This window comes from Pan troglodytes, chromosome 2 (assembly GCF_028858775.2).
Source record: "Pan troglodytes isolate AG18354 chromosome 2, NHGRI_mPanTro3-v2.0_pri, whole genome shotgun sequence".
Lineage (NCBI taxonomy): Eukaryota > Metazoa > Chordata > Mammalia > Primates > Hominidae > Pan > Pan troglodytes.
The window spans coordinates 127,708,941-127,721,136 of NC_086015.1; the positions used below are offsets into that span (position 1 = coordinate 127,708,941).

General features: G+C 40.3%; 1 protein-coding gene across 29 annotated transcripts in view; it reads left to right on the plus strand.

Moving 5' to 3' along the window:
• Positions 1 to 12,196, plus strand: part of KALRN (kalirin RhoGEF kinase) — a 690,517-nt gene that overhangs the window by 393,802 nt on the left and 284,519 nt on the right. For 21 of the 29 annotated variants that reach the window (XM_016941792.4, XM_016941796.4, XM_016941780.4 and 18 more), the window contains 4 exons: positions 183 to 302; positions 3,827 to 4,045; positions 7,656 to 7,805; positions 10,729 to 10,843. In XM_016941792.4, coding sequence (XP_016797281.2) covers positions 183 to 302; positions 3,827 to 4,045; positions 7,656 to 7,805; positions 10,729 to 10,843 — 604 coding nt within the window. The remainder of the gene's footprint in view (positions 1 to 182; positions 303 to 3,826; positions 4,046 to 7,655; positions 7,806 to 10,728; positions 10,844 to 12,196) is intronic. The other 8 variants (XM_016941798.4, XM_016941788.4, XM_016941785.4 and 5 more) reach the window with 1 other exon arrangement.

Consider the following 12,196-nt stretch of genomic DNA (forward strand, 5'->3'; position numbering starts at 1 on the left):
GGCACAGGTACTCTGTATGATTGGGGAGATGACCATTTTAATTATGGAGACATTTGCTGTCCTCTCTCCAACAGAAGATAAAAGATAGTGAGCTCTCCAACTGAAGTCCCCGTGAGAGGAGGCAACAGCTCTGGGGAAACTGTGGAAGGCCATTCACCTGTGTGCTTGTCCCGATTCCCTAGGTTCTGGGATGGATCCGCAATGGAGAGTCAATGCTCAACGCCAGCCTGGTCAATGCCAGCTCTTTGTCGGAAGCAGAGCAGCTGCAGCGGGAGCACGAGCAGTTCCAACTGGCCATCGAGGTAACACCCAAATCTGGCTGCACTGTCCTCCCTTCGCCTTTCTGCTCTGTACCTCAGGCAGGGTGATTCTCAGGTGTGGGTGTTCCTTCAGGCAGTGAAGGCTGTACCCCTTCTAGTAGAATGGTCCAGGGAGCCTTCCTCTTACCCAAGAATTGATAGGGAAGCAAATGCAAGAGTTCATCCCCCAGGGAGGCCTGGTATTAGAAAACAAGTATTCACACTTCATATGAGAATCTTTGTTACCTCTCAGTACCTTCAACCTTTAAGGCCACTGGTACATTGGTTTTTTTATACATTCTAAATATGTACCATGTGAGGAAATGTAAAACTAAAAGTTTAGAAGTCACTTCCGGTGCAAATCACTCAGGTTTGAGGATAAACAAGTGCAAAGGTCGTTATAAATTAGGATCCTATTTTTAACCATTTGGTTTACATGTAACCCTTAGATACTATTGTCAGAGTCTGCCTTTTAACAAGGATAATGAGCATTGGAGCAGATTGCACCAGATATTTTTACCCCGCTGAAAGTAGTTGTTCAATAATGCTGGTAGAACAATATTTAAAGAATAAACTGCAACCAGAAGAAGCTCATCAACAGGGGCTTTTTAGAAGGCTATTTAAAAATAAAACTTCATTTATGATAATCTAATATAAATTTTGTCTTGCTTTAAGTACCCTTAATTATCCTTTTTAACTAGGACATTGTCCTTCCCAGAGAGACTTGAACTGATTGCTTTAGAGTGGTGTAGGAAAAAGAGTAGGAAATGGGACGTGGGAACTATATTAAAAATAAAATAAGTTAATTACCAATGGGAAAAGAGACAGAATGAAAACTTCAAAGACATTCATTACTTATGGTTCAGTATAGAATTCAACCCACTTCTGAGTGTGTAAGAAATGCAAAGATGTTATCTTTTACTAAAAAAAAAATTGTTAATGAGTCATTTCTACAACAATCATGGCAAAATAATAAAATTTTAATTGCCTGTGTCTTTTTATGCAGTAATCCAACTGATTGCTAGACATTTTTAAGCTAGTGTTGATTGATTGCAACCATTTAATTTCCTGGAAACCATCTTGGATGTATAAACAGTGTTAAGATGCATGATATTTTCTTAGGAACCATTACTAGTACTAGAAGAACTGTCTGGAATTTGAGATTTAAAAACAAGCTTCATATTGCACACACAGCATCAGCAAATCATTTTCTAAGGCAGAATTAACCAAAGGAAATGAGTTTTATTATCATCAGCTGTCTCTATTGTAGCTTTCTGACACACCGAAATATCACAGTGTTAGGATGTATTCACTATAAAGAAAAAATCAGGATTGGGGTTATAATCAAGAATCGGGGCCAGACATGGTGGTTCACATGTGTAATCCCAGCAATTTGGGAGGCCAAGATGGGCAGACCTCTTGAGATCAGGAGTTTAAGACCAGCCTGGCCAAATGGTGAAACCCCATCTCTACTAAAAATACAAAAAAAAAAAAGTAGCCAGGCATGGTGGTGGGTACTTGTAATCCCAGCTACTCGGGAGGCTGAGGCAGGATAATTGCTTGAATCCAGGAGGTGGAAGTCGCAGTGAGCTGAGATTGCGCCACTGCACTCCAGCCTGGGTAACAGAGTGAGACCCTGTCTCAAAAATAAAAAAAGAGTTGGGCACATAGCAGTCAAGTTCCCATAGTCATAAGCAGCAACGAAGAAAATGAAGGCTGAGCGATCAGATTAGAGGTATAGCACAGTTATGAGGCATGCTGGGCAGAATGAAGACAGCTCTTGGCCATACCTCCTCTTTATCTTCAATGAAAAGGTTTGCCTCAATCAAATGGTGGGCAAGTAAGACCAAGTGTCATAACACACTTAAGCATCTCAATGAGCTTTTGAGGAAGCATGGGTAAATGTATTCACAGTGCTTGAAATGACTATATTCCACATGACTGCATATGCAATATGTATTCATTTGTGTTAGACACCATTTCATCTTTGCAGAATAGAGGCTCACTAAGCATAAACACCTCTTAATCAGTTCTGGGTTTCTATCTGGATACAACTTGATCAAATATTCTTGGAATTGATGTTGAGATATAGGCCACTTAGTCTCAAGAGGGCATGGCAGAGCAGTTAGGATTTCTAGAAGATATTGGGAATGAAAGGTAGGCAGAGTCTGCATTGCCTAGAACAATGAAGGGAACGGAACCAGAATTGCAACATATGCTCCTTCTCCAGGTGGCCTGTGCTTCTCCTTAAATGTTTCAGTTCAGACTAGGTTGTCCATCAGAAGGAAAATATGCTAGGGAAGATAAGCTATTTCAAAGGGAGTGAAAGCAGTTGGGTTTGGCTTAACCCATTTTGACAGTGTTACTAGAGGCCTTTACAATGATTGTTGGTGGGGAGCATAATTTGACTTCTTTCTTGAACCCTAAGAAAGGACCCTGGGTTCCATCAGGGAAAATAAAAAAGTTAATAAAAAAAAAAGTAAAAAAGTAAATAAAAAGTTAATAAATAAAAAGGATTAAAAAAAAAGAACTTCTGGTCAGATGTGGTGGTTCTTGCCTGTAATCTCAGTACTTTGGGAGGCTGAGGCAGAGGATCATTTGAGGCCAGGAGTTTGAGACCAGCCTGGGCAGACAGCAAGATCCCATTTCTACAAAAAGTGAAAAATTAGCCAAATGTGATGGCACACACCTGTAGTCCCAGCTATCCATCTACTTTGGAGGCTGAGGCAAGAGGATTGCTTGAGCCCAGTTCAAGGCTGCAGCAAGCCATGATTGCACCATTGCATTGCACTTCAGCCTCGGTGATAGATCAAGACCCTGTCTAAAAAAAAAAAAAAGAAAGAAAGAAAATAGACCTTCTATATATATATGTATCTCCTCAAGGGATATGTAAATAACATGGGGATTATGTATTGAAGTGAATTATCTCCTGCACTGTTATGCCCCCTAGTGAAGTAATTAAGAGATGATGTAGGAGGTTACTCTCTAGCTTTATTAACCTGCCAAATTTATTCCTTCAACTGGAATCTTTTTCAACTGATTATTAATGTTTTAAATGATTGCATTGTTAGCTGAGATTTGTGTTACATGAAGTTTCTTTTCATGTGCTGTCTATACTTGATCTGTAAAATGGGACTGCCGTAGTAACCTCCTTCGAAAACTCAATGTACAATTTTATTATTCTATTTGTAAAGGAAATTTATGAACCAATTAGTGAGCAGATTGATACATAACTTCTGTTTCTCTACTACAGAAACTGAAATGTCCTTAAAATCTAGAGTGCTGCAAGGAAAAAGAAAGAAGGGACAGGAGTTAGGGTCGTGAGAGATTAGCTAATAAAAATGTATGATATTCTTTTTTTAAATATGCTTTAAAAATAATAATGTATTAATGGTCATGACAAAATGGATCAGTCATTTAAAGCTCTTTAACTTCTCTGCATCTTTTCACTCACGCCTCACTCCACCCCCTCCCATACCACGCCTGGGTTGTTCCCACGGACCTTTCTCTCCTCTCCTTGTGCCCAGTCCCTCTTTCATGCCACTTCCTTGCAGAAGACGCACCAGAGTGCCCTGCAGGTACAGCAGAAGGCCGAGGTGCTGCTCCAGGCCGGCCACTACGATGCCGATGCCATCCGGGAATGTGCTGAGAAGGTGGCCCTCCACTGGCAGCAGCTCATGCTGAAGATGGAAGACCGACTAAAATTGGTCAATGCCTCTGTGGCCTTTTACAAAACTTCTGAACAGGTGAGGGAAAGGACTGTGGGGCTTGTGGGGCTGAGATTGCCAGGGGGCCATTTTCTGCCTTGCAGTATAAATGTGCAGTACTTATGTCAGCGAGAAGCCTGTCCTTTCAGTACTAACATTTGAAGAATAGTTTGTGGAAACACCACAGTTGACTTTCTTATCATCCTTTCCATTTGAGCACTGGACTATGGGGTTTGTCTCATAAATTTCTGAAACTCACCAGATCTATAGGGAGGTGTTGAAATAGAAATTGGGTGTATACTAAATGCTAGATTTGGGCAGTATATTAGTCAGCTGTTACCACCATAGTGCTGTGTAACAAAACAACCCAAAACTCAGTGACATAAAACAATAAACATTTATTTTTTTCTTAAGTGTCTTAGGTTCAGTTGATCTTGGCTGAATTTGGTAGAACTAGGCTTCGAGCTGCAGACTGGGTCTAGATCTGTTCCCATGTCTCTTGTCCTCCTTGACCTGAAGCCATCTCAGGCACATTTATAGTTAAAGGCAGGAATGCAAGAGTCCAAAATCTACCATACAAGTGCATTTCAAGTCTTTGCTTGTGTCATATTCTCTTTCATCTCATTGGCTAAAATAAGTCACATGGCCAAGCCAACATTAGTGAGGCAGCAATGCCTCCTATGAAGGTTGGGAGAGGAGAATGAATAGTTGCTGAACAATAATTAAATCTACCACAGTTAGGCATTATGCACTACTTGAAAAACACATGGTTCTTTCATTCCTTGGGCCCCCAGTCTAATGGAGGAAACACAGCTCTCTGTCATTGGGAAACTAGAAACACACCAGATAAGATGATGCTGCTGTGGGAGAAAAGGCAGGAGCTGGACAGCAGGGCCATAACGATGCAGTGTGTTACCCTTTCATCTGTACAGCAATCTGCACAGGGCTAAGAGGATTTTTAAAATGTTTTGGGTGCTGTTAGGGAATTCTTTTTATGAAACAGGTTTAAAACAGGAGTAATTTTACTCAGTGTATAGTAGTTTCCTTCTCTGAATTGTTCCCTGGTAGAAATAAATCAGAGAATCATTCTCCTTGGATGACTTACAGGGACCATCGGAAAGTCTTCCTTGGAGCAAATATGACATGCGCATCAGAGGGCCCTGCAGCCAGGGTGAGAGTCTCCACCCCTTCTCTCAGTCCTTTCTGTTGCTTCAGATGGATGACTCCTTTGATGGCCACAGAAGTGAGGAGCTGCAGACTAAGATGATAGAGAGCTTCCCCAGTTGATCCCTAGATTCAACACAGTCTCAATCAAATTCCAGCAAGCTTTTTTTTTTTGTAGAAATTAATACATTTATTCTAAGATCTATATGGAAATAAAATGCAAATGCAAAGAATACAAATGCAAAGAAACTAGAACAGCCAAAACAATTTTGAAAAGGAAGAACAAACTTGGACAAGTCACACTGCCTGATTTAAGGACTTATTCTAAAGCAGCAGGGATCAAGACAGAATCGTATTTGGTATAAGAATAAACACAATGAGACAGAATAGTGGTTATAGAAATAGATCCACATATATACAGTCAGTTGATTTTTGACAAAAAAATTCAATGAGTGAAGGAAAGTCTTTTCAGCAAAGGATACTGGACAACTGAATATCCATATGGAAACAAATGAGGCTTAATTCCTGTCTAATATTATACACAAATGTTAATTTGAGATGGATCAAGATGGTGAAGGACACTGGAGTAAGAGTCAAGAAATTTTACCCTGAAGTGACCTTGCCGAAGGTTACTTTACCCCTCTGGATTTCTGTTTCCTGTCTTGTTAAAGTATTTCTCATTTCTTCTAACTCCCAAACTGTTTGCTTCTAAGTTCAGTCCTATCATGGGACAGATCTCAAGTACTCTTTTTCTTAAAGTTTTTGCATGTCTTTAAGCTGTTTTATCTCAAAACATGAGCTGCCTGCACGTTTCAGGCCTTGCAGAAAGAAAGGTGTGATGCTAGAGATGGGACTAAGAAGTCACCTCAAGTTTGGTGACAGATCTTCTCATGACATGAGAAGCATGTCTGGCTATGAGAGCGTTCTTCCTGGGACAGCTTTCAGCACATCTTTCAGTTCAGTTCATAACTCAATGAATGCCCTATCCAAAGACATCTTTCATTTGGCTGGGCACGGAGGCTCACGCCTATAATCCCAGCACTTTGGGAAGCCAAGGCAGGTGGATCACTTGAGGTCAGGGGTTCAAAACCAGCCTGACAAACATGGTGAAACCCTGTCTCTACTAAAAATACAAAAATTAGCTGGATGTGGTGGTGGGCGCCTGTAATCCCAGCTACTCAGGAGCCTGAGGCAGGAGAATCCCTTGAACCTGGGAGGCAGAGGTTGCACTGAGCCGAGATTGCACCACTGCACTCCAGCCTGGGTGAAAAAGCTAGATTCTGTCTCAAAAAATAAAATAAAATAAAATAAAAGACATCTTTCATCAAAAGACTTTCTCAGAGAAGGCCAAAGATAGTCATAGCAGTTCTTCCCTACTGCCATATCCAAACAAGTAATCAAAGTCTATTGAAGGAAATCCAATCATTCCCAAACTCTATTGAAGGAAATCCAGTATCCATGGGGTATTTGTTCCAGGACCCCTCACAGATATGTACATTCTCCCATGTAATTTAAATCATCTCTGGATTACTTATAATACCTAAGTATTATAGTAAATAGTTGTTATATGCTATTGTTTTTATTTGTATTATTTTTTATTGCTGTACTTTTTAACTAAGTATTTTCAATCCATAGTTGGTTGAATCATGGATGTAGAACCCACAGATTTGGAAGGATGGCTGTATAGGTATATGAGTTTCAATTTTCTGCATCCTCCTCCAGGCCCTGATACTAGGCTGCCTTGGTTTTTCCACTATGGGACCCAGGCTGAATTTCCCTCCAAACTCCCTTCAAAATGCTTTTGCTCTCTTCTGAGTTCATTTATAAGGTCACTTAGCGTGACCTCTCAGCATCTTTAGAACTAAAAAGCTTCTTAACTGTCTTTTAGGTTAACCCAAATTTGTTACCCCTCTACAGGAAATGTGTATTTTGTAATAGAGGTTCTGGGGATGTCATGTCCTATGGTGGGATTTTTGAGACATTTTTCCCCAGGGGAGGAAAAAGATGACATTCATTTATGGCCTGTAAACCATACAACATAGGCAACTTCCTCCTTTGTCTCTGCTTGAGGCTCCTTACTATGGGACAAGTACAGATGGTCGGATAAGTCAAGTATCTTCTCCAAACCTCATTTCCTGTTCTACCTAATTTATAGTTATTGTGAGATTATAACAATATAATGTGTAAAAACACTGAAACTCCAAAGATACTAGACTGTCTTACTTTCTTACTTTACCTACTATTCCTAGGTAATGTCATCAACTCCCATAAAAAGATGATTCCAAAATCTGTATCTCCAGTCATCATGTCTCCCAGGTTTCAGACACAGGACTGTCACTGCCTCCTGGATTTCTCTTAGATGTCTCAGAGGCATTAAACTTCTAATGAAAAATGTCATATGTGTAGGCTTCTATAGGCTGAAGGTCCTCAGAGAATAATTCCTGAATAATTAATTTACTGAGTCTTTTCTTCCATGATTCACTAGGTGTGTAGTGTCCTGGAGAGCTTAGAGCAAGAATACCGGAGAGATGAGGACTGGTGTGGTGGACGAGATAAGCTGGGGCCAGCGGCAGAGATCGACCATGTCATTCCCCTCATCAGCAAACATTTGGAACAAAAGGAGGCCTTTCTTAAGGTCAGAGCACATTGTCATGCAAGGGCTCAGACTCCTGGCCTTGGCCGCCTTGTTCTTTCATCCTCTTTCTCTTTCTCTTTTCTTTCTTTCTCTTTCTCTCTCTTTCTCTCTCTTTCTCTTTCTCCTCCTCCTCCTTCTTCTCCTTCTCTCTCTCTCTCTCTCTCTCTCACACACACACGCGTGCACACACACACACACACACACACACACACAGCTTCAAACATGCTTCCCAGCCCCTCTTTTTTTCTAACCTGTTCCCTAAAGGGGTAAGGGAATGTAATGAAGGTGTTGACTGGTTAATTTCAAAGGGTGAAAGGTTACATTTCCAACATTTATTTCTCTCTTGCACTTTTTGTATAGTTAGGCGATCAGGATACACTGTTACTACTACTGCAATCTTCAGATATCCCAGTATCCCGTGGATGTTGTTAACTGAGAAAAAGACATGCTTTCATTCAGTTGTGTTTGGCTAATTAAATTATTTTTTGATAGTAATATCAAAAAGATATAAGCTTAGATATAAAACATGATTAAAATATTTTATAAATGGAAGATGCAAAAATTAGGGTAAGAATTAAAGAAATGAATTTGGATGCCCTATTTATTTATCAATCTAGCAATTACCAATTACCAACACACATGACACTGTTCATTCTTCTGTATTAAGAGAGAAATGCCTTATTCCGAATATTCTGCTAGAGCCCTGCCTTCTGAGGGAGGAAGCACAGGCCTGCTCTGCACAGACTGTCAGCTGGTGTGGGAAGTCCTTGTGAGCCTCCTTCCCCAGCCTTTGATCTTCTCCTCTGATCGCCTCTCTTCTGTGTTCAAGCTCATCTAAAGGCTGCATTTGCTCTCAGATTTCTTGCTTTCATGTTCTGCTTCCTCTCAGGTTTCTGGGAATAGAAGAGACAATTTTTATACCCTGACATGTTGCCATTGATTTTATTCAATTCTGTAATTAACTGCCTTTCTTTTATTAGGGATTTCCTCTACTTGACTACCACTTTGAGCTTAATTTTTATTTTTTTTAAGCTGGCCTCTCCCTGCCCTCCTCCTATCTATCTGGTATCCGCACCTATATGGGTCAGAACCTCTAGTAATCAGCTCTTACTAATAAGACTAAATAGAAATTCTTCTGTGCAGAGCTTATGATGATTTTTTAAAGTTTTCCCTATTACAAAGCAAATTTTAAAATGGAACAATTTAAGTAGAGCATATAAAAATCTCAAACAGAAGTGTAAATATATTTCTTCATAAAATTAAATGAAAATGTTTCTATTGAAGAAAGAAATAGAAAACCCTCTGGTCTGATGTTTTCCATATGTCCCTGAAACCATAGTGAGAAGCTCCCTGTCACTGTGGGAATGATATGCCCAGTAAATAGAATATTGAGCTCTTTATTTGTATTCATTAGTTGATCCACTTGAAACTCCTTAAGCTGAGACCACCATCAAGCTGTTTTATTCAGGAGCCTCTGTGTTCATGGACACACCAGCAGGCGTTTGTGTACCAGATATTCCAGATGCCTTTGTTGCTAATTTTTTTATATAACCAGAAAATTATAAAATTTTATAATTGTTTCTATTAATTATATAATAATTTTTAATTATATTATTTGTAGGATCAGAGGGAAAGTATGAGATTCTAAAATTTTACATTTCAGGGTGTGTAGAAGAAAAAAATTTCAAAGAAAAATGAAATAAAATTTCAGTTTTATCTAGAGATAATTTAATTCTGAAAACTATGGATTAAAAATTAGTATGCTAGTATTTATTACTTTACAACCAGAAAAAAAACCTGCTTTGTAGAGAAATCCAGAAAATACTAGGCTTGAGAGGAACAAGAAATACTGTCAGTCATCCTAGATCCTAGATCTGTGTTGCTTCCTGGCTCCTGCCCTTTCTGGGCTCCAGTCTTGTCCATCAGCACAACAAGGAGAATGTGATCAGCCCTCTCTCTGCCACCCACAGCTAATATGAGTCGTAAAGGGGGTAGGTAATATAACAGCTATTAGTCCTTTATGTAGACTGGCATTCTTCAACAATAGAATGCTTATTAGTGATATTTAGATGAGGGGGACTTCATGGGCAAATAAGTCTGAAAAATGTTGGTAATTTCCATTTAGATTTGGAATGTAGGGTTAATAGATGTGTTTACCAAATTTACTTGCTCAAGTCTAAGTCACACTGATTTTCAAGTGGGTTTATGTTTCCTGAGCTTACACCAGTGGTCACGTAAGAGGCATTCTGGTGGCTGAGGAAAAGTAGGCTGAGAGTGAATGTTAGTAATGCCTGGTCAACATAGAAGGAGACGAGGGGTGGCTCATTTCTGATTTTTATCTGAGATGGAATGGGCAGAGACACAGGGAGTAATAGTAATTCTTCACTTGACAAAAGGAAAGCTCAGAAGGGTGAGCTCCATAAATTGGAATTGGAGTCCCCATGAACCAGTGGTGACTTCCAGAGCTCTGCTCCTTCTAGATTCCTTCAGAGTTCTTGAGCCTCCTAAAAAGTATAAGGAGGAGCCAGGTGCCATGGCTCATGCCTGTAATCCTAGCACTTTGGGAGGCCAAGGTGGGCAGATTGCTTGAGCCCAGTAGTTTGAGACCAGCCTGGGCAACATAGTGAGACCTCATCTTTACAAAAAATGCACAAAGTTACCTAGGTGTGGTGGTGGGCACCTGTAGTCCCAGCTACTCAGGAGGCTGAGATGGAAGGACTGCTTGAGCCTGGGAGGTGGAGACTGCGGTGAGCTATGATCATGCCACTGCACTGCAGCCTAGGCAACAGAGTGAGACTCTGTCTCAAAAATGAAAAAAAAAAAAGCAAAAGAAAATATGGAAGGAAGGAGGGTATGCCTTCTCCATTGTCTTGGATTCCATACACCTGCTGGGACAGGGGCCTCACAGCTTTGTCTTTCCCAGGCCTGCACCCTGGCTCGGCGGAATGCTGAGGTGTTTCTCAAGTACATCCACAGGAACAACGTCAGCATGCCCAGTGTCGCCAGCCACACTCGGGGACCCGAGCAACAAGTGAAAGGTCAGTGAGAGACCTGCCCAGCCACCAGTCACTTCAGCGACAGCCCCTCCCTGAAATATACCATATACCCAGTTTTCACACAATCTCAAATTTCCTGCTGCTTCTCCTTAGAAATGAAAATGTATGATGTGGGATGGTGTGGGCAGTAATGATTCATGGTCAATTTTTAAACATGCATCAAGATCTGGAAGGCAAAAACAAGGATAAAATTTCCCCAAGTATTTTCATTTATCTTAGAGTCTGGACAGCACTGCCTAGTGGAATTTTCTGAAATAATGGAAATTGCCTGTATCTACGCTGTGCAATACAGCAGCTATTGAGCTAGTGCAACTGAGGAACAAAATTTTAACTTTTATTTAATATTAACTAATTTAAATGTAAATTACTGATTTTGATTCCTGGTTAATATATTGAACAGCACAAGACTAGGGTGTCTTATAGCCTAGGAACAGAATGTGGACTGAGAATCCTAAAACCAAATGCTGACCCTGGATTTGTCACTGATTGATTAAGCCTTTTAAAACTTTAGTTTCTTATTTAAAATGAGGGGAGCATCTAGACTCTTGCTCCTCAAATTGTAGTTCCCAGACCAGCCACATTGACATCCCTAGGAGGGTGTATGAAATATAGAATCTCAGGCCACACCCAAACCGACTGAGTCAGAAACTGCATTTTGGCACTTTGGGAGGCTGAGATGGGAGGGTTGCTTGAGGCCAGAAGTTCAAGACCAGCCTGGGCAACATATTGAGACCCCATCTCTACAAAAAATTAAAAAATTAGCCTGGTATGGTGGTGTGCCTATAGCTCTAGTTATTCAGGAGGCCGAGATGGAAGGATCATTTGAGCCCAAGAGCTGGAGGCTGCAGTGAGACATGTTTGCACCATTGTACTCCAGCCTGGGCAATAGAGTGAGAGGCTGTCTCAAAAAAAAAAAAAAAAGAAAAGAAAAAAAAGAAAAAAAGAACAAAGAACCTGCATTTTGGCAAAACTGCCCAATTCTACCAACCAGGTGATTTGTGTGTTCATAAAATTTAGATAAGTGCTATTCTACATAATCTTTAATATCTCCAAATTCTAGAAAGTCTATGATAATAGATACATAACTTTTAAAAATTGCCTATTATCTGACCATGTGAAACTTAAATCATTATCTGTGGAATTATTCTGACCATGCAGAAATTAGCCTTTGAGTGAGTAAAGAGTTTAACAAATGTCATCTTGCCAAGGCAGAGAAATATAACTCTGGAGCCCGAGGCTAGGAATGGAACCCAAGCCGACTTGGAGTGAGGAGTGGGGTGTGGGCTTGGAGACACCATGGACAGGGTAGGGTGCGTGGTCTGCTTAAGAAGAGCT